Consider the following 27,378-nt stretch of genomic DNA (forward strand, 5'->3'; position numbering starts at 1 on the left):
TGCCAAGAGGGAAACTGAAGAAATGACTGAATTAAATTACTTAGTAGATGTTCACATTTATTGTTTTAGTTGATAATGTGAGTGTAGGAGGGCTAAACCATCATATGGTTTAAGTGTTTTTTCCCTTATTGGCTGCATCTGCATGGAACTCAATCTCTAATATTAACAAGATCACTTTTCTAATGGGATTCATGTTTCTCCATCTGTGCCAAAAAGTCATAATATTTGAGAGCAGTTATTTTATAGCTGAAACAGCGTTCACCCTCGATTTTTAGATGCATGTTGGGACTTTTTATTAGCATTTCACAGCTTTGATTACCTGCGGAACAGAGCTTAAAGTTGACGTTAATGCTCATACGGAACTAGTTTCAAGGGAAATTACTATGATACATAATCTGGGGTTGATATTGAAATCCTAAAATAGACAACTAAGGTGAGCTGGATTGTGCTGCAGTTGCAGAGGGTATTTTGTGATCAAATTGCCCTTTAGATCCCCACTTTTAAGCTGAATATCTAAAACTTCTTCAGTGTTTGAACCAGTGGAGGAGGGCAGGAGGACATCCCATATCTCGAGATGACGGATAGAGGGATGTAGCGCATCACAAAACGAAAATTATTGCCGTACAACCCAAAAATGTAACAAAGAATGCCTTCAACTTACCTGGCTAAAATACTCTTTTAATTGTACCTGCAGAAGCTACTTACCATGTGCTTAAAATCAAAGCACAAATAATAGACTGTATTTCTTAGGCTCTTTTTTCCTTTGCGCCACTGAGATTGTGCTTTTTATATTTAACAGTATCTCCTGAGTAAATTACAGCGTAATGACTATTAGCAGTGCTTTGCTTGCGTTGTATTTCTGTAAGAGATTCTGCATAGAACACATATTAGTGATTTTTATCCCTTGTTATTACAGAATTTTTATGTATAGTTACAGCAGAAACCAACAGCTGTGGAGGGTTTTGTAGAAAAGTCCATAAGAGGTGAAAATACATTTTAAATTCTTAGTAACTGCATTTCAGTTTCTTTTCCTCCTTTCAATACGTCAATAGTTTCGTTTTCAGGGGTGTTTCTTAAAGAAACTTTGATATTTGTGGCAAACAGTATCACTGATATAAGCTTGCCCATTTTGTTGTTCTCATAGAAGATCTGCCACATTTTCATTCACAGCTTCTAACTGGAAAGAGATTTTCTCTGAGAATTTTACAATTTTAAAAGGAAAACTTCTCTTCCCATTCTTGCCATCTCTCAGTTTCCAAATTGTATATTCCACCACACTTCAATTTTGGTGCTTTATAAATTCCAACCATTTTTTGCTCAAAGTTGTAGTATTTCTTTTAGAAAGAACAATAGATACATTCAGATTCTTTAGATGTTTCCCAATGTCCTCACTTTTAAGGAGGCATGTGGACTCAATTAGCACTTCAAGAAGAATTTTGCTTATATTCTGAATTTTTACGAACACTAGATTGTGCATCGAGTGACCTTATTACATAAGCGTGGGTGGCATCATTGACCTGAATGTGTCATTTGTCGATCAGTCGGTTGCCCATTTCTCTTGTATCCAAAATTTGAATGAATCCTCTCTTGCCTCAAATTTACAAAAGGTTTTCTGCGAAGAATCAAGCAAAGCTGAGCGAACAGACTGGAGGAGAGGAGAAAATTATAATCTCTGCAAGCATAGGAGGATGGTCTTCAACAGCACCTAGGACCACATTATATATATATATATATATAATATTTATATTGCCTGCATCATCTTCGCTCTCCAAGAAGATAAATAGAAACTGGGGATCTTGTCTAGTTTTCACTGTTGTCTTCAGAGACAAAAATCTGGAATTTAGTGTTGTGTCTCTTTTAGCCGTTCAACCGAGAGAATTTGTAAAATTTAAGATGCTGAGTATTTTAGAAGTGTGACAGTGTTTACAACAGAAGCTTTACATCTAAGTACCCCCCCAGAAAATTATCGAGGTTTGATGTGTTGGACTTGGATATTCTGGAAGAGTTTGGGTCCTGCACAATGAATTTGTGGAGAAAAGGAAAAGCAAGTGATTTCATAGTGCTGGAATTGCTGGCATTGATGCTTCACCCCAAACTTGCCTCAGAAATCCTAATTACCTGGATTTTCTCAGCGGGAGGCATAAATATTAATAGGCGAGCTTTCGGAAAATGTTTGGCTTTTTAGTAAAGCGATGGGTGAAGTTTGGATGTTCCAGATCAAATGATGATTTCAAGTATTGTGCATATATCTAACCATGCAATGCTTTGCTGTTTTAAGTTGTGTTTTTTACTCTTCCTACACAGCCGTGCAGCGCAGCCGAAGTTAATATCTCCCAAATTTAAGTTCTGAGGGTGAGCGTGAGTTGTTGTGTAGTTTTACTGCTTTTAAAAACTCTGCAGCCTGTTCTCTGTCCTAATGACAGAAAATTTCGGCATTTTGGGCTGGGACTGACGTGAGCGCCACGCTCTGGGAAGTGGGCTCGGGTTTGGGTTGAAACACCTGGGATTTTCAGTTTTATAAGCCTGGAATAGTAATTTCAAGTTTTATTTTCCCTATGTTAATGATTACAAATGTCTCATAATCCGCAGATGTAGGTTGTTTAAAACAGATGCAGTCACTTGAGTATTAATGGCTGGGGAGTCTAATATGTGTCACTACTTGAATAGCTTGCTTTGTGCAAAGAGGTTTATTTTCAAGAAATGTATGTAATGATGTTTAATAACTTTGCCAAAGTGTAGGATGTTCTTCCTTCCACCTGAAAGAATTAGTTGTATATATTGATTTTTTTTTCCTTTGGAATTATTTGTAACACCCAGCACGAATATGTTGAGCCAGAAGTTTTGATATCAAATGATTTAGTATAATATCTTCATGGAAATAATATAGTTTATTTAGTTTGTTTATTCGGTGTGGGCAATAGTACACATCACAGCTCCTGATTTCTGTTGCTCTAAAATAAAGCAGAATGACTCAGTCAATAAAATAAATATGTCCTGTAGTGCAATGAGCAACTAAGAACTTTAACACTAAACCGTTGTTTTATTTTTAATGCAAAAATCAAAATTAAATTCCCTTCAGGGCGGTAGTTATGCCAGGGGAGATTTGGCCCAGCGAACGAGCATTATATATAAATATAAAAATTTACCTGAATATGACTTTCATTAGGAAACTATGAATTTCGCCATTTATTCCACTTAATGCCACATTTGCGCATTATGAAATGAGATAATGAGGTTAATTTTTTGAGAGCTTAATTTCGTTGGATAATTTTTAATTGGGTAATTGTTAATATTTTTCTCCTTGAGTGGAACCTCACAGGTCGACTGCAAAACCACCTACAAAACCACTTTCAGACTCGTTTTGCACGGTTAGATGGTTGCAAGCGTAGGAACGTCCATAGTGTTGTGAAAGACCTTCAACATCCATCTACAATGGTGATATTACTAAAAAATGTGTCATAATACAAAGTGTTAAAGCACTGATTGCTGGATTTTCACTGGTCCATATAGACGCTGTGCTGCCCCTCAGCATTATATGGTTGGAAAATCATGGGGCATGGACCTTCTTCTGGCAAATCATCTTGACACAGTGAATACAATGAGTTCAGATTTTCATTTGGGGAAAAAAAACGGTTCTTTGTATAGTTTTAAAAGGTTGTGTACGTGTTTCTTAAGTGGAATGGTTTTTATCAGCTGCGTCCCTGTCAGTCTCACAGCTGTTGCTGCAGTGACTCCTTGTTAGAAAGAGACCGAGTTTCGTGAGCATCTCCCCACAATTAAACAGCCCCGAACCTTCCTACCGTACTAATCCTTGGGCCATCTGTGGATCTTTGTTGTCCTATTACATACCTGCTTCATTTCTGTTGGGATCAGGAGAATTTAATGGGAGATCAATCAAATTCCCATTCGTTTAAGCTTGGAGAAGAGAAGCTCCAGGGAGACCTTAGTGCGGCTTTTCCGGACTTAAAAGGGGCCGAGAAGAAAGATGGGGACAGACTTTTGAGCAGAGTCTGTTGCGATAGGACAAGGGGTGATGGTTTTAAACTAAAGGAGGGAGATTCCAGCCAGACATGAGGAAGAAATTGTTTGCACTGAGGGTGGTGAGAGCCTGGCCCAGGTTGGCCAGAGAGGTGGTGGCTGAACCATCCCTGGAGACATCCCAGGCCAGGCTGGACGGGGCTCTGAGCAACCTGAGCTGGTGCAGATGTCCCTGCTCATGGCAGGGGGGGCACTGGGGGAGCTGAGAAGGTCCCTTCCCACCCAAACTCTTCTATGATTAATGACCAGTGCATGTTCGAGATCTAGAGCACCCTTAAGTGCCAGTGTCACACAAATGCTTACAGAGGACTTAATTACACCAGGTTAAGTTGGTTCCTCTTCTCTACAGCCTTCTCGTAGGAAGTCAGTGGTATCTTTCAAGCTTACACTTGGAAGTTCTCTGTCCTTGAAGGTTCAGTGATTGAGCTGGGTTATTAATTCAAGAGTGCCTGGATGCCTGTTTGTTTTAAAGCTACATTACAGACCTACCTGGAAATAATATCTTTGCATCTTCTCTGCACCTTTTCCAAAAAAAAAAAACCTTTGCATATCAAAATGTTAGCAAAAGTCGGCTTTGTAAGCTTCTTCAGATTAAATTGATCCCCTTGAATAGCAGGGCAGTTTTGCCAGGTCAGTAAGAATTGGTCATACCTTGCCGATGCCTCGAGTTCCTGAGGGACGGAAATTATGGATATAACCATGTGCTGGAGAGTAAGGAATAAAGGATCAGCGTTGCACATCCCTTGGAGCATTTCATTGAGATTTTTCCCAACAGCAAATGTAGCACCTGGCTTTATATAGGTTCGTTCCATCAAAGAATCGAGACTTTATGGTTTTTAGACTAGAAAATATTTCACAATTATTCAGGGCACAGACAAAAGACCAGAAATACAAATCAAGGCCAGGACCTCACAGCAGTTGAGTCTTTTGTTTTACCCAACAGTGGGGCTGTACAACACACTCAGTCGTGCTCCCTAGAGCCACGGAACAAAGGAACCCTGTTGATGTTTACTTTGGCTGAAGGCACAGACAGTTATTTTAAATGAGTTAATAAACAGAGTGTTGAACTATGCTGGTTTGTATAATATTTTTCTCTTTTTTTCGCCCTAGGTCACTCAGATGAGTCGTCCGGATTTGATTCTCTTTCTCATGAAATATCTCATGGCTCTGGTCGTCGGGATACCCTCTGTCTTCTGGGTCGGAAGCAAGAAGACCTGTTTTGAGTGGGCGAGCTTCTTCCACGGACGCAGGAAAAAAGAGTGCGTATCGCTATCTGATAGACAAACCGGTTGAGTAATGGTGAATAATCTCTTCCCCTGTAGTCCTGGAAGAGTATTTTGTTTGGGTTTTCATGGAGGCAGAGACTGGAATAGATAGGGGCATTTTTCTTAGAAATCCCTCCCTCTCCAAAAAGGAGCAAGACAAGCAACAGCTCAAAAAACCGCTGAAGAATTGTTACTTACTTTTTCCAAAATTATTCTTTAGTCCCAGAATCAAATCTACATTGCTCCATCTGTTTGCAAAGTATTTTTAAACAAGAATTAGGTTTCAGTTGAATATTGCAACTTTACTGAGAGGTGGAATTGAAAGTTTTAATTTATAAACATCCTTATCTAGTCAACTGAATCAGACCTTTAAGTTGAAATTAAACGTAAGCTCTTCTCACCATGATTGCCGTTAGAAGCAATTGTCTCTGCTTTTAATCTCCCCTTATGCATTAGTGCCAAAGTGCAGTTTGATAAAATGACGTTTAAGAATGTCTTATCACTTCTGTGAGATTGAAATTAATTTAGGCTAAGGTATGTCATAAACTCAGAGACAAACTATATGGTTATGTAGTAGCTATTTTCATAATTATAAATATTGTCTTGTAAGTAGATGTTTCAAAAAGAGATGCATAAATCTAACAAGCCTTTAAGTGACTACTCCATGAGTTTGACTTGTACACCCTTAACAGAACTGGCCTTCTGCTGAGGTTCGAGTAAAATTACTTCTGTAGAGTTGGAGTAAATTTTTCTTTATTCAGAAGATGACCTACTAAGATATGCCCGGATTAACAACAAATGAATATGATCTTAATACACTTATATACATTTAGATAGGATTTACATAGAGGTAACATACTAGTTGGGTGGGTAGAGGACAGGAATAGAGTTCATGAAGGCAGAGGAAGCGGTTTTGCAGGACTGTCGTATCCTGTTTCAGAGAGAGCTGGGTGGCTCCTATAAAATAGGAGTCGATACAAACCTCCCTCCTTGGGCAGCCTGTGATCCTCTGCGAGCACAAAAATTAAGACGAGGAGCTCGCTAGGTGGAGAAAACAGAACATGAAAGGATAATATAGAAAATGGGAAGAGAGGAAAAAGCCTCTCCATTAAAAGTATTTTTAAAATGAAAGAAAAAAGGCATGTGGAGGATGTGATAGCACCTCCTTTCATCATGCTGTGGTAGAGCAGCCAAGCGTGTGCCTGTCTGCCAGCCCTTCCCAGCAAGGGATTCCGGCAAACAGAGGAGCTGTGGGGCCGTAACCACCGATCTAAGGGTTGTTTATGCATTATTAGATATGTTGTATTTCATCTGCTCTTCCTGCCAGTTTGAATCCAGATTTTAAATGCTCATTTGAGTGGGGAAGCAGCTTCTCGCATTCCCTGAGAGGCAGTTCCCTGGGAAACCCGAGTGTGCCCAGTTGCGGCGCTGTCCCAAGGATGTTCTCGTAACAATATTCACAAACTAAGGCAAAATACGCTGCCATTATTCCACATGTCTCGGCCAGAGCATCAAATACAGGGAGTAGGAAGGATTCAAGAATATGAACTTTGCTAAAATATCCAAAATCAGGCAAATAGGGACATTATAATGTAAATAAATAGTCTGATTTGCCAAGCTGTAATATTTGTCTGTTCCATTTATAAAATAGTTACAGCACTGTTGCTGCAATCATGTATATATTGCTGTTATCAACGTTAAGTATTCCAATCACGTGTCTCGTTCAGAGTTGTAAATGAGAGTCGCCAAGTGCTGCAAGAGCCGGACTTCGCTCAGTCTCTTCTGCGAGATCCCAACACCCCCATCATCCGCAAGTCCCGAGGCACCTCCACCCAGGGCACCTCCACTCACGCCTCCTCCACCCAGCTGGCCATGCTGGACGACCAGAGGAGCAAGGCCGGCAGTATCCACAGCAAAGTGAGCAGCTACCACGGCAGCCTGCACCGATCGCGCGACGGCCGGTACGTTCCCAGAATCACAGAATCACAGAATCCCAGGCTGGTTGGGGGTGAAGGGACCTCTAGAGATCATCCAGTCCAACCCACCTGCTCACGCAGGGTCACCAGAGCAGATCACACAGGTTGGTCCAGGGGGTTTGAATGTCTCCAGAGAAGGAGACTCCACAGCCGCTCTGGGCAGCCTGGGCCAGGCTCTGGCACCTCCCAGCAAAGAAGATTCTCCTCATGTTCAGATGGACCCTCCTGTGCTTCAGTCTGTGCCCGTTGCCCCTCACCCTGGCGTTGGGCACCACTGACCAGAGTCTGCTCCATCCTCTGACACCCACCCTGAGATATTGATCCCATTGATCAGATCCCTCTCAGCTTCTCTTCTCCAGCTCAACAGCCCCAGCTCTCTCAGTCTCTCCTCATCAGAAGGATGCTCCAGACCCCTCAGCATCTTTCGTTCTCCTTAAAATCATGGAGAAAATTGGACAGGCCTCTGCTTAGCTGGGCATTTGGTCATCGCGTTGCTAAAACTGGAAGTTGTGCTCATATTTACTTCTCTGATTGCATCTCGTCTCCTTTCTAGTGTCTGGGTTGGAAAGGGAAAAAAATACCATGATGTTTTTCAGAGTCTGTGCTAGTCTTCATGAATTACACGGCATGAACGTGTTCAGCACTGGTTTTCCTGCAAAGGCCACGATCTGTGTTACATCATCTCAGTGCATGGGAAAAGAAATCTCTCCCCAAATCAGCTTTTTGTGGCTGCTTTTGTGTGTGTGTGAATTGATTTTGTTTCTGTAAATAGCCTTAGCCCTGCTGACGTAGACAATAATAAAAGTTACCCACTCTAATTTGAGGTGTAGTAAAGGTTTAGAACATAATTTATCATCAGGTGGTTTACTCGCCTAATTATCAATACAATACACAGCGCTGTAGCAAGAACCAAGCTGCGCAAGGAGTTGAAACATTTGCCTGGAGGCTGTATGAGCTAAATGACTAAGCTAAACAGAGAACGACTTTTTTTTCACAAAAGCAGAGAGTTTGTGAGATTTATTTACATTCTTTCATGTCCGTGGTGGTAACAATAGTAATAATTGAAGGAAATCAACTGAAGGAAAAGAAGCCAGAGAGTCGTGGTCAATGGGGCAGAGTCCATACAGAGGCCTGTATGTAGTGGAGCCCCTCAAGGGTCAGTTCTGGGACCAGTACTATTTAATATATTCATCAATGACTTGGATGAGAGAATAGAGTGACTGTCAGCAAGTTTGCTGATGACACCAAACTGGGAGGAGTGGCTGACACGCCAGAGGCTGTGCTGCCATCCAGAGACCTGGACAGGCCGGAGAGCTGGGTGGGGAAAAATTTAATGAAATACAAGAAGAGAAAGTGTAGAGTCTTGCGTCTGGGCAGGAACAACCCCAGGTTCCAGTATAGGTTGGGGAATGACCTATTAGAGAGCAGTGTAGGGGAAAGGGAGCTGGGGGTCCTGGGGACAGCAGGGTGACCATGAGCCAGCACTGGGCCCTTGTGGCCAGGAAGGGCAATGGGACGTGGGGGGGATTAGAAGGGGGTGGTCAGTAGGTCAGAGAGGTTCTCCTGCCCCTCTGCTCTGCCCTGGTGAGACCTCATCTGGAATATTGTGTCCAGTTCTGGGCCCGCCAGTTCCAGCAGGACAGGGAACTGCTGGAGAGAGTCCAGCGCAGCCACGAAGACGCTGAAGGGAGTGGAGCATCTCCCGTGTGAGGAAAGGCTGAGGAGCTGGGGCTCTGGAGCTGGAGAAGAGGAGACTGAGGGGTGACCTCATTAATGTTTGTAAATATATAAAGGGTGAGTGTCCCGAGGATGGAGCTTCTTCTCGGTGACAACCAATGACAGGACAAGGGGCAATGGGTACACAAACTGGAACACAGGAGGTTCCACTTAAATATGAGAAGAAACTTCTTCCCAGTGAGGGTGCCAGAGCCTGGCCCAGGCTGCCCAGGGGGGTTGTGGAGTCTCCTTCTCTGCAGACATTCCAACCCGCCTGGACACCTTCCTGTGTAACCTCATCTGGGTGTTCCTGCTCTGGTGGGGGGATTGCACTGGATGAGCTTTCCAGGTCCCTTCCAATCCCTGACATTCTGTGATTCTGTGATTCTGTAACTGTCCTCTGTTTTGATGAACTAGGTACACTCCCTGCAGCTACAGAGGCGTGGAGGAGCGACTACCTCACGGCAGCATGTCCCGGCTGACCGACCACTCCAGGCACAGCAGCTCCCATCGGCTCAACGAGCAGTCGCGCCACAGCAGCATCAGGGACCTCAGCACCAACCCCATGACACACATCACGCACGGGACCAGCATGAACCGCGTCATCGAGGAGGACGGCACCAGTGCTTGAGCCGCGTTGCTCGGCGAGGAGGAGCCGCCCGGCGTGCGGTGCCATCCTTGGTGATGCGATAACGCTCAGTATTATCACGCCTCTCATCGGGTGCTCATTTTGCGCGTCAGGAAGCCAAAACTGGCTTCGTCGCGTTGAAGCCAGCGCGTTCTCATGCTTGCGTCAGAGCTGGAGCGTTCAGCAATCTTGAATTATTGAGTAAAAAGCCGGTTGCCTCATGTGAACCTATCTGTAGGTAATTATTTATTCAACAACTGCTACACATCAGACACCATTGCTGAATTTCTTTGTTGAAAAGCGTCTCCCCCTCCCTCTGACGGCTCCGCATGTCGGTAGGTGTTCCCCTTGAAAACTCGCTGGCAGGGTCACGCTGAGATGGTTTTTTCTTGCAAGGCATAAGGGAACTCTTGAATATTGCAGGAATTCCTCCGCGCACCTCTCTGATTAGATAACAAACTGGCACTTCTTTTCATCAAGCGCAGGAGGAGGGGACGCACGTGAAATGCCAGATAAAGGACGTCTGTGCGGAATCGGCGGGTGGTTTTAATTATTACACTGGAAATGCAACACAGGAATGAGCCTTTTGGAGAAGGAAAGGAAACTCCGGGGGTGATCACCAGCTCTTTCCAGAGCTGTTCGGGCTTAGTGGGTGGGATGGGGTGGGAGGGTGGGGGGCAGAGAGGCAGGGAAGAGTGATTTTTGTATAACTTGTATTGTCCTTGCTTTTTTTACAAAGTACTATTTAAATTTTCTACTTGTTTACAATTTATGTAGGAAGAGATCAATTTTAAAACCGGTTATCTAGATAATATTCAGCCACTTATTTTTTAGATTAATGTACAAAAGCTGAGATTGCCTGTTCCTGATCTATTTAAAATAATAATAATAATAATAATAGAAAAAGCTGAATTTGTCGCCCAAACTGGAATGTACATCCTTTTCCTTCCAAACAGAACAAAGCCTGTTTACAAACCCCGTAGCCTGGGCGAGGAAGGAGGCCAAAGCAGGAGGAGTTGAATCAGGGATGTCCCACCTTCCTTGCGCTGTTTTTTGGGGGGGTTCTCTTTGTGCTGAGCAAGAATTTAGATGTGAGTGGGAGAAATCAAGGTAGGGAGAGAGCGGGATGCGGCAGCCGCTGCATTGCTGCCCTGAAGAGACTGGTATCCACCAAGAATTGTTGTCTCCTTCCCAGCCGAGGAGCTTGCATTGCCCATCGACCTCTGCTGTAGGTTGTTTTGTTTTCATTCCCTGGTAGAGAATTCTCAGTTTGGGGTTTTTTTTGTGTGTAAATAATCTGTTGGGCTACAGCGAGTCGTCACTGGCACCGCAGGCAAAAGCCAAGGCACGTCCTGGATGGTGCAGCAGATCTTCTGAAGCATCTCCTGCAAGATTCATTCAGCACGAGGAAACACTGATTGCATTGAAACCTACCTCAGTAATTACTACAGATCCCTGCTAATGAATAGTTATTTTTGCATTGTCCTGACATAATTCCCTTTTTGACCTGTTTGAGGCGTGTTGAAAAGCCTTTATTGGCACCACCTCAAGAGCAGGAACGGGGAAAAACCCGAGGTGCGAACGTCAGAGGCTTTGGCGAACAGCACAAGCGGAGCTGCACTGCGATTCCTCATTTTAATGGGAGCCGATGACACAACAGCAAAGCACGTAACCGTGTGCTCTTTGAAATCAAAGCTCGCCCTGGGAGTTCACCGTGTCTTAGAAATATATTTACCGTAAATTGTCCTGCTTGCTTCCACCAGGCTTCTGCTCCAGAGGAGAAGCACAAACCAAACCCAACGTGGGATAAGGAAGTTTAGCGACAACTCGGCGCTTGCTTTATTGTAAATCCAGGTGAGGATGTTGCTGATCCCACCGCCCCGGGGCAGAGCAAACTCTGCTCAGCAAACAGCCCCAGGGGATGACTGCAGGGACACGTCCACAGTGACAACCGTCCAGGTCCACCAGATCCCCTCTTTGAGAGCAGAGGGGCATGAAAAATCTTTAGAGTGACTTAAACTGGCACAACTATAATCCCCATAAGCCACAAAGGTGAAAAACCCGTTTTTATTTTCCAGTTCAGCTTCTACTGAGTAACTTGCTGCTTCCAAGGGATGATAGTTTTAGGAATCTGGATCTGCGGAAGGCGCTGGGTAGTTTTCCTGAATGCTGGAACTGAACTAAATAAGCTCAAGTGTTTACGTTGATCTTCTTGGCTCAATTTCCAGTACTTTTTTTTTAATTGTAGCCAATGCTTTAACTTGTCAGAGAGGGGAATGATGATGGAAGTTTGAAATGTATCCTGCTTGCGAGTTTGTTAATTTGTGAGGTTTAGTCCCCGTATTGCTTCCAGATGGGAATATCTGATCTGTTCCTAGCCCATGTGTCCTGTACATGAGGGACAGGCTCCCATCACCCCAGAGAGGTGATTAAAACGTAAAACTCAAATTCTTGCTGGGTTTTATGCCCCTGTAACCCCAAACCCTCCCTTTTATCTCCAACGCCTGAATTAGCACGTCGCTCTCTCTGCAAAACATTCCATCCTGGGAGTTCAAAGCCCTTTACCGACGACCGTTTCAGGTTTCACGTGTAGGGTTCCCCGGTCGGGGCACTCACAGAGCTTCACCTCCTGAATCCACATGCTCGAGGTCTCTGAAGCGTGTCTGAGTTCCAATGCAGCCCAGCGCCATCTCCACAGGGGTACCAGGGCACATTTTTGGGGTGTTTTCCTACCTGGTACCGCCGAGAGCTCCGGTGCCTGGTTTCTGGGACCTGTGCCAGTCTTTAAATTCCCCCGGAGCTTAAACCCCCGCCCAGGACGGCGGTTCCGCAGTTGCCGAAATGTTCCGGTTGCTTTGTGCTTGGGCTGAGCTGACATACCTGGAGCTGAGCTCATGTTCCGCAGAATTAACGGAATCACAGAATCATTTTGTTTGGCCACACTGCTCAGTCTGACCCTCTCGCTGTACAAAGCTCCAGTTCCTCCAGCTCATCCCCCGGCAAGTTCATGTATCTCCATCCTACACGTACGATGACTGAAGCCCCAAAATGCTGCCTTCCAATATTGCAATATTGAAGCTTCCTATAAAATCCCCGGCTTCTTATTCTCAGTATTCCCAGGGAACTAAATCTCTGGTTTTATCCACAACGCGGCTTTTCTCCGAGACCTTTGCTGTCCTGTCCGGGCAGAGCTGGGGCTGGTGAATCCAGACGGGGGCCCCGATTGCCACTGACAACAGACTCCCCCAAGTTTTTGCTGGTCCTTAATCCCTTCATAGCTCTCGTCGTTCATTGAAATATCACGAATCAGAGATGTGATCGTGTCTCATGGAAAAGGCTCTTAGGGCCACGCGCAGCCACCTGCCTCTTGCTCATCTTTTTGAAGTGTAAAAATCCCGAGAGCAGCAAAAAGCCACGTTTAGTTGTAAATTCATCTGCTCTCAAGCGCTCTCCCTTTTCTTAGCGCTTTGACCTGAATTTTGCTACAGAAGCTGTAGATAGAAGCTGAAATCCAGCCGCAGCCAAATGGTTCCAGCAAGGAAGGGGAGAGAAAACCCCTTGGGAAGGGTCTGGGAGACCCTGAGAAGAGCTGGAGGAGCTGGGGACAGCAGAATGTCAAATTGAATGTGAAATTTCACCCCATCCCAATGTACTTCATTTATACGCGGATCAGGATTTATTTTCCCCCGAGGTGGGATGTTTTATGTGGGTTTTGCCTGTCGGGTCCGTGCGCTGGGGAACTCGGTGCCGCCTCTTCAGCGCTTCCCCTTGACGCGCTCGTGTATATTTTATAATTTCATCCATTTCTGAATGAGAGAGGAAGAAGCTTTTGTGTTGTACGTGGGGTCATACCCCAGCGTCGCTGACCCGACTTGCACTCGGCTCTTGGTAGACTTGTTTACAGTTAGTCCGGTGTCGCTTTTGTAACGTTTAATTTTTAGCACTTTAACTGTGAGTGTACAAACTGATTCTGTTGTAGTGGGTGTACATTTTCATTTTAGACCTTCCAAAGTTTTTAATAAAACGAATGAAAAATCCCAGTCTCTTCGTCAACAGGCTTTCAAACCCTCTCCGATGTGTGCAACTCCACCCCTCCTTTTAAAACCTGGATCAGCGGTAGCTCAGATTTAAGTATTAAATCTTACTCTGGCTAGCGGCGCTCCGAATTTGAAGAAAGCTTTTCTAGGATTAATCTTCCCCTGACGTCTGCGCTCGTGGATGCCGGGCACCCTTCCAGCAAACACAAACTCTCCGCAGACTTGGGGCTCTGGTTCGTTCCAAACTTTTACAATCAAGAGGCCGCTGAAACCACCGGCGTTCTGCGAGCAAAAAGACGAGTGAGCTGAGGAACGGCGGCCGGGTTTGGGAGCAGCAGTACCAGGGGTGTCTGGGGCTTTGTGCTGGGTTTTTTATTGCCAAATCAAACCCAAAACCAGGGTGACTTATTTTTTTTTTAAGTAGCTGTCTAGCAATCGGGCTGATACGCGGTTTGGAAAGCCGTGCGTTCTGTCTCGCACGGCTGGCGATAAAATATGTAGTTTTAATAACCGCAGATGGTGCTGTTTTAACACGCGGTGCTGGTTTGGGTCTCGTTAAGATAAATAACTCATTTTAGTGATGACATTTTAGGAGGTGCTGGTTCAGACACGGTTCTTGCAGGGCCATGTGGAGCGGTGAAATCAGCCGGTGTGTGCGCGTCCCGGCACAGCGTCCTCGGCAGAGCTGCTTATCCTGAAACATCGGCCTCTCCGGAGATTCTGCAGCTGCAGCACCTGAAGAGCCCCTCGGTGCGGAGACAGCGGCCACGGAAAACTCCTTCCAGGGAAAAAACAGGTAGGGCTGTGGCTACCGAGCCTGCGGCTACCGAGCGCTGGGGACTCTCAGAGCTGGTTTGGGGACACTGAAAAGGCCGCTGCCCGTCCTGCCGTAAGGACAACAGCCCTTCTCCTCCTTCTTCCCTGAATTTCAGCTGCTGCTGTTCTGGTTTGTGAGTGTGTTGGCTCCGAATCAGAATCACAGAATCGTTTTGGTTGGAAAAGACCCTCAGGATCATCGAGTCCAACCGTTCGCCACCCCTGGCGCTGCCCCATGTCCTGAGAACCTCATGTCCGTCTGTCCAACCCCTCCAGGGATGGTGACTCCAGCACTGCCCTGGGCAGCCTGTTCCAATGCCCCACAGCCCTTGGGGGAAGAAATTGTTCCTAAATCCAACCTCAACCTCCCCTGGCGCAACTTGAGCAGCTGATGAATTGATCAGCTTGGGGCAGCCGGGGGGTTTCTCACTAGAGCTAAAACCATCAGGGATGAGGAATCGGAGCTCGCATCACTTATCTCCTCACTTTTGCGCTGCGTTAGCAGGACCCAAAGGGGTTCATGGAGGGGATGAAGGGTTTTAGGGGGAGATCGTAGTCATCCGGAGAGCACTCAGCCCTTGGGATGCACGGAAACAAGGTTTAAAGATGTTTTAGATGACTTGCAGGTGAGGAACAGGGGACGAGTATGAAATAAGAAAGAGCAAATGGAAGAGGAGACATGGCAGAACTTGAGGCAGCCCAGAGCCCCGTTTGTGCCCACGCTGAGATTAAGGGCAGCGAATTTTAGTTGCTGTCGCGTTCCTGATGCACCTTCGGACCCTGTTTGCTGTTTTGGGTCCAGCTTTGCCCCTCAGCTCTGCCGACCAGTGCCCTCTTTGCCATTTCTTCGCCAGTTTGAAGGCAGAAGAGCATCCGGCTACTCACAAATCCCAAAGAAAGTAAAATCTCCAGGAAATCCTTGATAACAAAAGGTTGAATCAAAATGGGTAGAAATAGAAGGATCTTTTTAAAAAACTCATTTTCTTCAGGCACTATCGCCAGCTCGGAGCTGCTCCCGCGCAGCGGGACAAAGCCACGGACCCTCCAACATGACCGTGTGCTGAGATCCACGTTTCAGACGTGCTTTGCTACCGGTCCGACTGGTTTTTAGGATAATACTCGAGCGCCTTTGATTGATATTCAGCCTCCGGTTTCGGTGCCTGTTCCCAACACCCACATCCCGCTCCCGCCGGCATCTCCCGCTCCCCCTCCATCCCACGGCGACACCTCCGAGGGCTTCGCCCCATTTCTCCTCCCTCATCCCTTTGCTCTTCTGTTTTATTAAACCCCCTTTGCCCAGACCCTTTGCTTCGCTCCCCATTTATCCCATCGCCTCCGCAGTTCCCCCTGCGGCTCTTGGGTATGTTTTGATGCCTTTGTGTTGCCACCGGCTTGGAAAAAGTTTCCTGGGTGGCCGGGATGTCTCCCGAGGGCAGGCGGTGTGCAAGGCAAAAATCCAGCAAAACGCTCCATTCGGGTGCTTTAATTCTGCATTTCTAGCTCCCAGCATTAGGCTGCTGCCTTCTTTTTTTTCTCCCCAATCACCTTTCTCCCCGATTTCTGATTTTTTGGGGGTTTGATGACTATATTGTCCTTTGGGGGTTATGTTGGTTTCATCAGAAAAATGATGATGGTTTCACGTCGATCTGCACCAGCCACATGAGGATGAGGAAGGTGCAGGGTCCTGTCAGACTCCTCGCAGCTTTGCGGCCATCCCAGAAAACAGGATTCTGTGTCTCAGAGCTCACTGTAATAATTATTTAACCCCCAAAAGGCATTTCTAACCCTGAAGGTTTCAAACGAGACCTGGAGACACCTCGGCAGCCGAAGTGGAAAGAGAAGGAGCCTCCTCAGGTGGCTGCTGTTTCATCTTTTGGTTTAAACCAAGCTTGTCTTTCCAACAACAGGTTGGGGTTTTTTAAAAAGTGTGAAATATCTTTATTTCTGGAGAAAAAGGCAAACCCAGCAAAGCTCCAGCTCCACCTCGGAGCAGCCTGTTCTGCTCCTTCTGGGCACCGGCTGAGGACATATTTTTGGCTCTTAGAGCTTCAAATATTGATTTTATTTCTTACTGTTTTGTCTTGTAGTATAGAAAACATCCTTTGTTTTCTTCCTGTGGGCTTTTACAATCCGTCTTGCCTGGCGTAGACGTTTCCTCCACTGCTTCTCGTGTTTGTTGGCCCGGCGTTGGTGCGGAGGGTTCCTGCCTTTGGGAGAATGCGCTGAAAAAAATCCCCTAAGGCCCTGAATTGCAACATAATCCAGCTACAAATCCCACCTGGAATCCGTCAGGAGTGACGAGCCCCGACACAGCTCCAAGCCCTCTGATCTCTCCGTGGAAACGCGGCTGTCAGATAAAGCTCAGCCCCTGCCAGAAGAGGTGAAACATCTGCTTGGCCGCGGAAAGTGGGATTAGACAAAAGCCAAACTCGCTCCTAATTTTTAACGTCTGGGGGAGGGAAGCGGCTCTTTGTGCAGGTTCTCTCTTGCTTGGGGGGGGTTTGGGGCTTTCACGGTGGTCGCTGAACCCCAAGGTGCTGCCAGGCCCTTGGGGACGGTGGCACCGATGCACGGAGGGACCGGGGCCGGCGATGTGCCAGTTGGTGGAGAAGCAATAAAATCTGGGACTGACCGAGTGTTTGGACCCCAATGAAAACAAGAAGCCATCTTTATATTTCAAATCTTTTTTTGACCTTGAAAAGTTTCTCCCCAAATACAATCCTGAAGGACTTGGTTGTCCAGAAATCTCCTGGAGTTCCCCCGGGGGGACCTGACCATGGCGGCAGCGGAGCTTGGGCGCACCGCGGCAGATGAAGGGTTAATGATGGTCTTTGGGTGCCTTTAACTGTGAGCAAAATCCCTGAATCGTGCCAGAGCTCGTTAGCCCATGAGCAGGGTGAAGGGCAACAGCGCTAATTGGAGTGACGGCCTCGCCGCAGCGGCCTCTGGGGCTGCGATAAATTATCAGTGATGCAACGAAGAGGTGCTGAGCTTTGCGGCCATTAACAGGTGCTGGGTGACCCCCAGAGCCCCCCAAAACCCCAGGTCTCCCCATCACTCAGTGTGAGTGACCCCTCAACCTGTTCCAGGGGGACATTTCTCCCTCCAAGCTGCTGGGGAGGGGTTTTGATCCGTCTTTGTGCAGCGGTGGGAGGCGCAGCGGTGACCTGTGTCCCCAGGGGTGTCCCCCACATCCCACAGGGTGTGGGATCGGGATAACGGGGGGAAAACATGGAGCAGCTGCTGGTGGAAAAGCTGTGACCGGCAGGACCGAAACTTTTGTGGTTTTGTTTAAAGCCCAGGAGTGAGGAGCCCTGCGGCTGCGGCAGCACCGGGGGCTGTCACAAGCCATCACCGTTCCCCCCTTGAGCAGCAATAAATCAAACTCCCAATGCCGCCCCAGACCCTCTGGGGCTTTGCACTGATCAAATTAGTTGGATCATGGGCAGTACGGGAACAGGCAAAGAGCTGGACCATCCCACCAACTCGTGTGACGGACACCAGGGCTGAGGCTGAGCACAACCCAACCCCGGCATCAGCCTCATCCTCCTCTGCTCCTGCTGTGAGCAGAGCTCGGTCTGAAACATTTGCTCCTCTGTGCGCTGTTTCCCCAGGCACAAAACAGCCTTAAGGGCCTTTCCAGACAACACCGAGTTAGGTGGGAGTGTCGATCTGCTGGAGGGCGGGATGGCCATACAGAGGGATCTGGACCGGCTGGATCGATGGGCTGAGGCCGGTTGTCTGAGGTTCAACAAGGCCAAGTGCCGCGTCCTGCACTTGGGTCACAACAACCCCATGAACGCTCAGGGAAGAGCGGCTGAAAGTGTCCGGTGGAAAAGGACCTGGGGGTGTTGGTGGCAGCGGCTGAACAGGAGCCAGCGTGTGCCCAGGTGGCCAAGAGGCCACCAGCATCCTGGCTGGTACCAGCACTGGTGTGGCCAGCAGGCCCAGGGCAGTGACCGGCCTGTGCTGGGAATGGGGAGGCCAAACCTCCAACCCTGGGGGCAGTTCTGGGCCCTCATGACACCCCTTGAGGTGCTGGAGCGAGTTGAGAGAAAGGAACGGAGCTGGGGAAGGGGCTGGAGCACAAGGGTGATGGGAGCGGCTGAGGGAGCTGGGGGTTCAGCTGGAGAACAGGAGCTGAGGGGAGACCTTCTGATCTCTGACCTGCCTGAAAGGAGCTTGGAGCCAGGGGGGGTCGGGCTCTGCTCCCCAGGAACAAGCGCCAGGAGCAGAGGAAACGGCCTCAAGTTGCGCCAGGGGAGGTTGAGGTTGGATGTGGGGAACAATTTCTTCCCCAAAGGGCTGTGGGGCATTGGAACAGGCTGCCCAGGGCAGTGCTGGAGTCACCATCCCTGGAGGGGTTGGACAGACGGACATGAGGTTCTCAGGGACATGGGGCAGTGCCAGGGCTGGGGTAACAATTGGACTCAAAGATCTTGAGGGGCTTTTCCAACCAAAAATATTCTGTGATTCCTCCCTCCTGGGACAGTGGGGAATTGGGGGACCTTGGAAAAGAGCTCTTGGAGCAATCTGCTCCAAGGATGGATGCTTTCCTGTGCAGAGACGGAGGGACCCTCATGAGGATGGAGGGATGGTGGGATGCCCCTGGGGAGGAATGGATGCTCACGGGGAGGGAGGGATGGATGCCCGCAGGGAGGAACTGATGCTCATGGCAAGAGAGGGATGTTTGCGGGGATGGAGGGATGCTCATGAGGAGGGATGGATGCCCACAGGAACGAAGGGATGCCTGTAGGGGTGGAGGGACATGTACATGGAGGGAGGGATGTTTGTGGGGATGCAGGGATGCTCACAGGGATGCTCCCGAGGAGAGAGGGATGCTCCTGGGGGTGGCTGCTCATGGTAACAGGCGTGGGAACTTGAGGCAGCTCAAGATCTTGCCTGCTTAGAGCAAAGACAATGAGCCTGGGCTTGCAAAGTTGCTGAGTGCTGTAAACGGCTTTGTAGGACCAAACTGGGCAGGTTACGGGAGGGTGTTATGGGAGAAGCCGTGACATTAGCCCTGCACAAGGTCCTGGGTGTGGGCCACGTCCCACACTGTCCCTTGAGCTGCTGCCACTCGGGGCAGTTTGGCAGGACCCACTGAGGCTTTTCCACCCGAATCCCAGGACAGAAACTCTTCCATTGTCTCGGAAAAGGAAAAACCCCTGGAGAAATGTGAGGTCTCAACCCGGTGAGGCTGAGCACCGGCTGCCGCTGAGTTTGGGGAGCCCCTGGGGAAACCCTGGGGGCCTGGAGGGCTGTGGGGAATGATCCCAAAAAGGCATCGTCCCCCGAGGCCAGCTGGGATTTTTAACGCAATAGTGCCACCCCGTGCGCTGTGCGAGCCCTGGGCCGCCGTGACGAGCGCGTCGGTGGCCCAAGTGGCCTTGGCTGGGACACAGCTGGGTGACAGGCAGGACGGGGTCAATTGTCACAGCGGGGTGGTGGCGCCGGGGGCCGAAACACCCAGGGACTGGAGACGGGCACGGCGGTGAGGAAGGGGTGACAGCCGTGTCCCCACGGGAACCACTCGATCCCGTTGCAGTTGGGATCCTGCAGATGCCAGAACTGTCTGGGGTTTGTAGGGACAACACAAAACCCACAGAAACGTGAAATGTGCGGAAATCACATCACACTTGGTGTTTTCTTGGGTTGCAAAAGGGGGTTTTATGCTGTTTGATGCTCTGTATCTTGGCTGGTGGCTCCTGGACCACGCGGTCCCCTCCTCTGCTCCATGTCCTGCCCCAGGGGGACATGAGGTGGGGGGGACACGGGAATATCCCATGGGTGACCCTGCGAGGGGACTCCCGTGTCCCCAGCCCTTCCCTGAGCCCTGGGAGGAACCTCATACGGGATGTTTGGGATTATTTCATTGTCACGCTGTATTTGCAGGGCCTGCAGGAGGGATGGGAGGGAAGGAATTATTTTGTGCACATATAGGGCGGTGTTTAAGGCAGCAGCAACGCATCCTGAAATCCCGCTGCCGGACAAGCTACAGCAACAAGCACAGGTGGGTGACGGGTGTCTCCCCGACACCCGGGGACCAGGGACACCCCAATGGGCATCTCCCCGACACCCAGGGACCCGAGGGTGCTTTTGGGTGCAGCTCAGTTCATGTAAGACAAGCACCCACGAGGAGGGAGCACAGAGACGTCCCCAAAATTTCCTGCCACGGAGGATTTCAATGCAGGATCGTGATCCAACTCCCTCCGTGCCCACGTACCCCAGAGACTATTTCAGGGCGCAAAATGGGGACAAGAAGCTTTTGGAACAGGACCCCTCTGCCCCTGAGCATTTTTTAGGGTCAAGCTTTGCTCCTTTAGTACCGCACACACAGAAGGGCACCTGTGCGAATACGTAAGTGTGGCCACACGCCCCGTACGGTCCCACCGAGGCTGTTGGGGGGGGTACCCCCCCATCCTATAGGATCCATATGGGATCACCGTGCCCCTAAGGCTGGTGGGGGGATTTGCTGGACATGCAGCAGGAAGGAGACGGCCCCCCGGGCTGTGCAAATAAATTGACAGCAGCCTTTGCTGGCTGCCAAATAACCGGGGGCAGAGACGGTTTTACGTCCGATCATTGGCACGACGTATGCCCCGCTCCCTCGGCTGCGATCCCAAAGGCTAATCCTCCGGGAATAATAGCCGTAAGCCTCTTAGCCGGCCACGCCGTCCGTGCCCACCACTGATGAGCTGATTGAAATCGAATGGAAAAGATTAAACTCACTCCCTCTGGGTACCCCTGGAGCCGCCCCAGCGGTGGGTGATGGAGACAAGATGCTCCTTGGTGGCCTCGGTGGCTTCGCTCTGCCCTGTCCGTCTGTCCATCGCGGGTCTGTCCAGATTGGGGTGCTCTGTAGCCTGGAGGAACATTTTGAGCCTCCGTAATCTCTGCAAATCCCATCCCTGCGCGGACATCCCGGCAGCAACCGGCCCCTTTGAGGACGGCGGATTATCCGTGTCCGAGCCGCCACCTGGAGCCGGAGGAAACGGTGCCAGAAAAATCAGTTACAGGCAAAATTTCCTGGGAGGGACCCCCTGTCCCGGTCCTGGGTCAGCCCCAGGGGACACCCCCAAGGTTTGACTTTATTTAAGCAGTTGTATGAAACAGCCGCTGCTGCTCTAGACACAGGACTTGGCAAACACACCACGTCACAGCAGGAAAACGTGGGATTCCCTTGGATTTGAGACATTTCTGCAGCCTCGCCCCCAGATTTGGCCAAGCCTTGGTTGGGACAGGGACATCGATGTCCCCAGAGTCACATCCCTGCTCCCGGGAAGCAACGGGAGCGCGAACAGAGCCAACGGGATGGGGAATTTGGTTGAAAAAGAGGCTTTTTGAGTCAGAGCGAGTGACTGGTGGGATTTGAAATGTCACATAAAGGCACAGGGTGGCATCGGAAAGCCAGGTCGTACCCACGAGACAAAGCTGGAGCTCGAGCCGCGCACACGTCTGCTGCTTGTGCTTCTGGTTTTCTGCCGATTCCTTCAATAATTCTCCTCCATCGTTGCCGGTGGTTCTTTTCTGGGGGCTTCTGCTGTTGGAAAAAACCCAGGAATTATATTAGAGGAGCCCACTGCAAATGGGGAATGTGGACCAAAGCACGTTGGGCCTCCTGTTGACCCCCTTTCAGAGTAATATTTGGGATTTAACCCCATTTTTGGGGTGGCCAAGCCCTGGCTGGGTGTAGGGTCCCGCTCCACTGTGGTCATTACCCCTTTGGGATTCCTTTTCTCTGGGGTTTTACTGAATTATTTATTGGCCTCTGAGTAGGATCCCACCGCTGAGATCCTCCATCAGTGTCCCGGGGTGGTGACATCTCCTGCCAGCCACCGAGTCTCATTAATATTTAGTCAATCCTTCCACAAAGCTGCATTAATCACCCACCTAAGCAGTATTAATTACCCACCCGAGCAGCATTTAATTACCCATCCAAGCAGCCTGAGCAGAGAGGAGATACCTGGGGGAATAAATGGGACAGAAAGAGTCGGAGATCCCCCTGGCCCCTCGTCCCTCCTGCAGCCCCCATGGGGTATATACAGTATACCTATACATTTCTATAGCCATCTATTATTCTGTAGGTGTGTCTAATACACAAGATCTTGCACCTCTAGCCACGAGCTGCACCCCAAAAGTCGATGTGCCCCAATGCCTGCCCCTTCCTCCCCAAACCGCTGCGTCTCATGTCGCTTATTTTCTCCGAGGTGTTTTAAGGCACCTTTTTTGGGTGCTGGATGGAATGGGCAGAGATTTGAGGTGCTGGCTAGGAATGGGCAGCAACTTGGGGTGCTGGGTAGGAACAGGTGAAGATTTGGGGTCCTGGATGGCAACAGGCAGAGATTTGAGGTGCTGCCGGGGAATGGGCAAAGATTTGGGGTGCTGAGTGGGAATGGGCAGAGATTTGGGGTGCTGGATGAGAACATGCAGATATTTGGGGTGCTGCCTGGGAATGGGCAGAGCTTTGGGGTGCTGGGTGGGAACGGGCAGAGATTTGGAGTGCTGGATGGGAACAGGCAGAGATTTGGGGTGCTGGATGGGAATGGGCAGTGGTATGGGGTGCTGGGTGGGAATGGGCAGAGATTTGGGGTGCTGGATGGGAACAGGCAGAGATTTGGGGTGCTGGATGGGAATGGGCAGAGGTTTGGGTCCTGCATGAGAACATGCAGACATTTGGGGTGCTGCCTGGGGACAGAGATTTGGGGTGCTGGATAGAAACAGGCAGAGATTTGGGGTGCTGGGTGGGAACGGGCAGAGATTTGGGGTGTTGCATGGGAACAGACAGATTTGGGGTGCTGCCTGAGAACGGGCAGAGATTTGGGGTTCTGGGTGAGAATAAGCAGAGATTTGGGGTGCTGCGTTGGCACGGCAGAGAGAAGCAGCAGCTCCATACAAATCCCCGCCGCTCCCCAGCACCCCGATTTTGTTTGCCCCTGAGAAGCCCCCCCAAATTCCTCGGGGGTGGTCAGAGCCCACTGGGATGTCAGCCCCACATGGGGATTATTGCGGTGCCATATAGGTTACTATAGATACCTACAGACATCTGGCCCTCAGGACCCCAAAACCCCTCCCGGCGGACCCGCCACCAGAGGGCAGCGCCCCCCCAGTTTTGGGCGCCTCTTCCCACAATGCAGCCGGGCCGGGGGCTCCGCTCCGCTCCGCTCCGCACGCAGCGCTGCGGCCGCAGGGACCGCGCAGCCCCGCGCAGCCCCGCGCAACCCCCGCGCAACCCCCGCGCAACCCCCGCGCAGCCCCGCGCAACCCCCGCGCAGCCTCCGCAGCCCCCCAGGTAAGCGCTGCCCCCGCGCCGAGCTCGGCTACTTCGAGTGCTTTATTTTGTTTTGGTTTATTTTATTTTGGTTTATCTGATTTTGGTTTATTTTCTTTTGTTTTATTACATTTTGGTTTCTTTTATTTTTTATTTTTTATTTCCTTTTATTTTTTATTTTTACATTTTTTGAGGGTTTTTGTTTTATTTTTTGTTTTATTTTTTGTTTTATTTTTTGTTTTAGTTCTTGTTTTATTTCTTGTTTTAGTTTTTGTTTTAATTTTTATTTTGGTTTATTTTGGTTTATTCTGTTTCATTCTGTTTCGTTCTATTATTTTATTTTCTTTTTAAATTTTCTTTCTTTCTTTTTTTTTTTTTTTTACTTTTATTTTTTTATTTCGATTATTTCACTTTTCCTATTTTAATTTATTGTTATCTTTCTTTTCTTTTCCTTTACAATCCCCCCAGTCCATGGGGGGGTACCCCGGGGCTCAGCACCCTCCTCTGCCAGGATGGATCCCGGTTGGAGGGTCCCCACCGCCCCCCTTTTCCCTCCCCATCCCGGGCTGGGGGTGTCTCTGGGGTGGGGAATTTTTGGAGCAGCATCAGCAGAGGGTGAGCCCTGGCGAGGGACACACACACAGCCCCAAAGTTAAGGGAAACTTGTCCCCGTGGTTCTGGGTGGCACCGGCTCGTCTCCGGCTCCTCTGGGATGGTGCAACATAAATTAATGGTTAATATGAAAGCAGCTGTTTAAATAGCGGGATCCTCTGCCCCTGGGGAAAGTTGCTTTAGAGTTTGGTCATTTGGGCCGTGGGGGACGCCAGGAAAATTGGCCGCTTTGAAAAGGGCTTTTGAGCCGCAAGGAGGAATCCCAGCCCGGGGTGGCCGGGGGGGAAGCAAGTGGCCCCCGAGCGCGGGGAATGGCTTTGGTGTCCCCTGAGAGGGGCGTATCGGGACCCCTCGTGTGCCCATCGCTGCTGGGTTAGTGGTTCTTCTCCATCGTTTGGCTGTGGCTGCGTTAACTCCTCGTCCTGGGACGTGACCCAGGAGAGTGCAGGGAGAGCAGAAGGGCTCGGGAGTCAGGATGCCCCGATCTTGCTTGTTTCCCCCTTCGTGTGAGGGATCTGGAGGCGCTTGGGACTCACCAGCTCCCTCAAATCATGTTTTGGGTCAGTTGGTTGTTTAAAAATCTCAGCTTTGCACAAAAGCCCCCAGCCAGAGCAGCACTAATGAAATTTTTCTATGCCAGAGAGGGAAGTTGGACACAGGCTAAAGCAAATAAACTTGTATTTCATCATGTTGAGGTTGGGTTTCTTTGTTTTCCACCCTGGTCTGGGCAGTCTGGGCTCCCTACAGCCACAAATGTTTCCACGTCCACCCTTCATCTTCAAACTTAGGGGCTGAGCAATAAAAAACTTCTCCTCCTTTCTGCAAACCTCGCTGCCTACAGAAGCTGCTCCGTCCTCGTCATCCCGCGTGCTCTTCTTTTGGGTGTTTCTCCTCTTGGTTGATGTGGGAGGGGTTTTGCAGGGTTTTGTGGGGTTTCTGCTCCAGCCCTGTCCCCACGAAGCAGCTCGGGAGCAGGTGAGAGATGCTGCAGGTGTGGAAGGTGCGAGCACTGACCTGACAGCGGCTGCACATCGGTCGGGCTGCGCGCTCTGCTGCTCGGCTCGGGAGGGAAAGGATGCTGGAAAAACAGGTAATTCATGTTATTTTTGTCCCTGGAAGGGCTGTTAGGAAAAAAAAAAAAGCCTCGAGATATTTCTCTACCCATCCCCACTGCTGCAGAGCTGGCTGGGTCGGGGAGCTGGCGCTTGGATCCAACCCAGCGAGCGCGGGAATGTGTCTTTCCAATGCAGGAACCGAGGGGGCTCCAGTGCTGGGGGGGTCGGTACACGTGATTTCTAGGAGGCTGTAAATGGTCCCAAATTGCCTGCGTGGAAACCTCGAGCGTGAGCCTGTGCAGTCCCAGCGACGTGGGGTGGGCACCGTGTACGGTGGTAGAACGCTGGCGCAGGTTGGCCAGAGCGGTGGTGGATGAACCATCCCTGGAGACATCCCAGGCCAGGCTGGACGGGGCTCTGAGCAACCTGAGCTGGTGCAGATGTCCCTGCTCATGGCAGGGGGGCACTGGGGGAGCTGAGAAGGGCCCTTCGACCCAAACTATTCCATGATTCTATGTGTGGGAGCGGCAGGATGTGTGGGATGTGGTCCTGTGCCACCCGGCTGGATGGCAAACACCAGGGATGCTGGGGAAAGCAGAGTACTAGCGAAAAAAAAATAAAAGAAAGATCAAAATTAGATGATGTGCCATGCCCTGATGTGCTCTTCCAAAATAAATGGGAGCCCAGTGACCCTGTAGCGATGGGCCCCGTAGCCTGTGGCTTCTTCGCTGCAGTGATGCCAGCACAGAATCTATGTCTGAGACTTAAAATCAGTGTAATTCATTAAATGGATTCCATCATCTTTTGAGAAAGCAGATGAAACGTAGGTGCCAACGTCTCAAGCTCATGCAAAATGCTGTCAGATCGGGACAGAGGGATGATTTTTTTACACACTGCACAGGTGCCCATCCATTAGTCATAATATTTCCAGCACACAGGCTATATATATACATTATTTTTTTTTTTTACCACGTGTGTACTCGCATTTCCATATAAGCAAATGTGTGAGAAGGAAAATCAGAGGTGACAGGAGGGGATGGAGGAACCCAGGTGGGTTTTTCCCCAGCAGGACCCCTTGTTCTCCAAGAGGCACCTGCAGCTGATCCCACAATTTGTGACCAGGTTAGATGACGCTTTCTTTTCTCTGACATGTTTTTGACTTCTTTATACCAGTCTTCATGCTTTGTGGGGGAGGGAGGATGGAAATGTAATCATCCCTGTAGAAAAGTTTGACATTTTGTAGCAGATAAAGCCAAATGTAGACAGTTGCTTTGATTTGGCTCAGTTTTGCTGAGTTTAAGGGGGAGGCAGGAGGGGGTTTAGGCTGGAGATGGAAAAAGGAGGTGGCACGTGTGCCCCTTGCGTCACGGTGACATCCCGCTCTGGGTTTTTTAGGAGAAATGTATCTCTGGGAACAGGCTCTTTCCAACTTTACTTTTGCCCAGAAAGCTGAATCAATCATCTCCAGCCAAAATCTGAAGGTGAGGGAACCTCTGCTCCAGCGTCACCAGCATCAATTTTTGTGGCAGCTGCGATCGGATCACTGGGGATCCCAAAAAGGATTTTGCGGTGGTCAGGTGAGTTGGAGTTAAAGGTTCGTGGTTGCGTCCTTCATCTCTTCCATTTGTCTTGTCTCACTTGGGAAGGAGAAAAGGGTTTCTCGTCCCACGTCAGTATTTGCCTTTATTACATCCAAGGTTGTTCTCTGGTGGGCCCTGGGAGCGGCTGGCTGGAAATGACCAAACGGAAGGTTTTGTGGTGTGTGCTGCCTCGTAGCAGGACCAGGACACGGTCCTGGTGGCCTTTGGGACGGGAGGGGACAGGTGGACACAGCTGCTGGCTGCTCCCACCCAGGGATGGCTCTTTCTGGATGGGCCATTTCTTGGGTTTCTTTCCCAAACATCCTCTGGCTGTTCCCAGAGAGGAGGTACTGGGATGTCCAGTGACAGCTGGGGCAGAAGGAG

At 49.3% G+C, this 27,378-nt stretch overlaps 2 protein-coding genes across 4 annotated transcripts in view; both read left to right on the top strand.

Annotated features, from left to right (window-relative positions):
• FZD3 (frizzled class receptor 3) overlaps positions 1-9,662 on the top strand; it is a 57,368-nt gene extending 47,706 nt beyond the window's left edge. For 2 of the 3 annotated variants that reach the window (XM_065631165.1, XM_065631167.1), the window contains exons 4-6: positions 5,149-5,297; positions 7,031-7,264; positions 9,413-9,662. In XM_065631165.1, coding sequence (XP_065487237.1) covers positions 5,149-5,297; positions 7,031-7,264; positions 9,413-9,626 — 597 coding nt within the window. In that variant the 3' untranslated portion in view covers positions 9,627-9,662. The remainder of the gene's footprint in view (positions 1-5,148; positions 5,298-7,030; positions 7,265-9,412) is intronic. The other variant, XM_065631166.1, reaches the window with a different exon arrangement.
• Positions 9,663-23,753: 14,091 nt separating this feature from the next.
• The window catches only part of EXTL3 (exostosin like glycosyltransferase 3), a 152,327-nt gene continuing 148,702 nt past the window's right edge, over positions 23,754-27,378 (top strand). Inside the window, exon 1 of the mRNA XM_065630798.1 lies at positions 23,754-23,768. The gene's annotated coding sequence lies outside the window, so the exon portion shown is untranslated. The remainder of the gene's footprint in view (positions 23,769-27,378) is intronic.

Source organism: Caloenas nicobarica, chromosome 3, assembly GCF_036013445.1.
Source record: "Caloenas nicobarica isolate bCalNic1 chromosome 3, bCalNic1.hap1, whole genome shotgun sequence".
Classification (NCBI taxonomy): domain Eukaryota; kingdom Metazoa; phylum Chordata; class Aves; order Columbiformes; family Columbidae; genus Caloenas; species Caloenas nicobarica.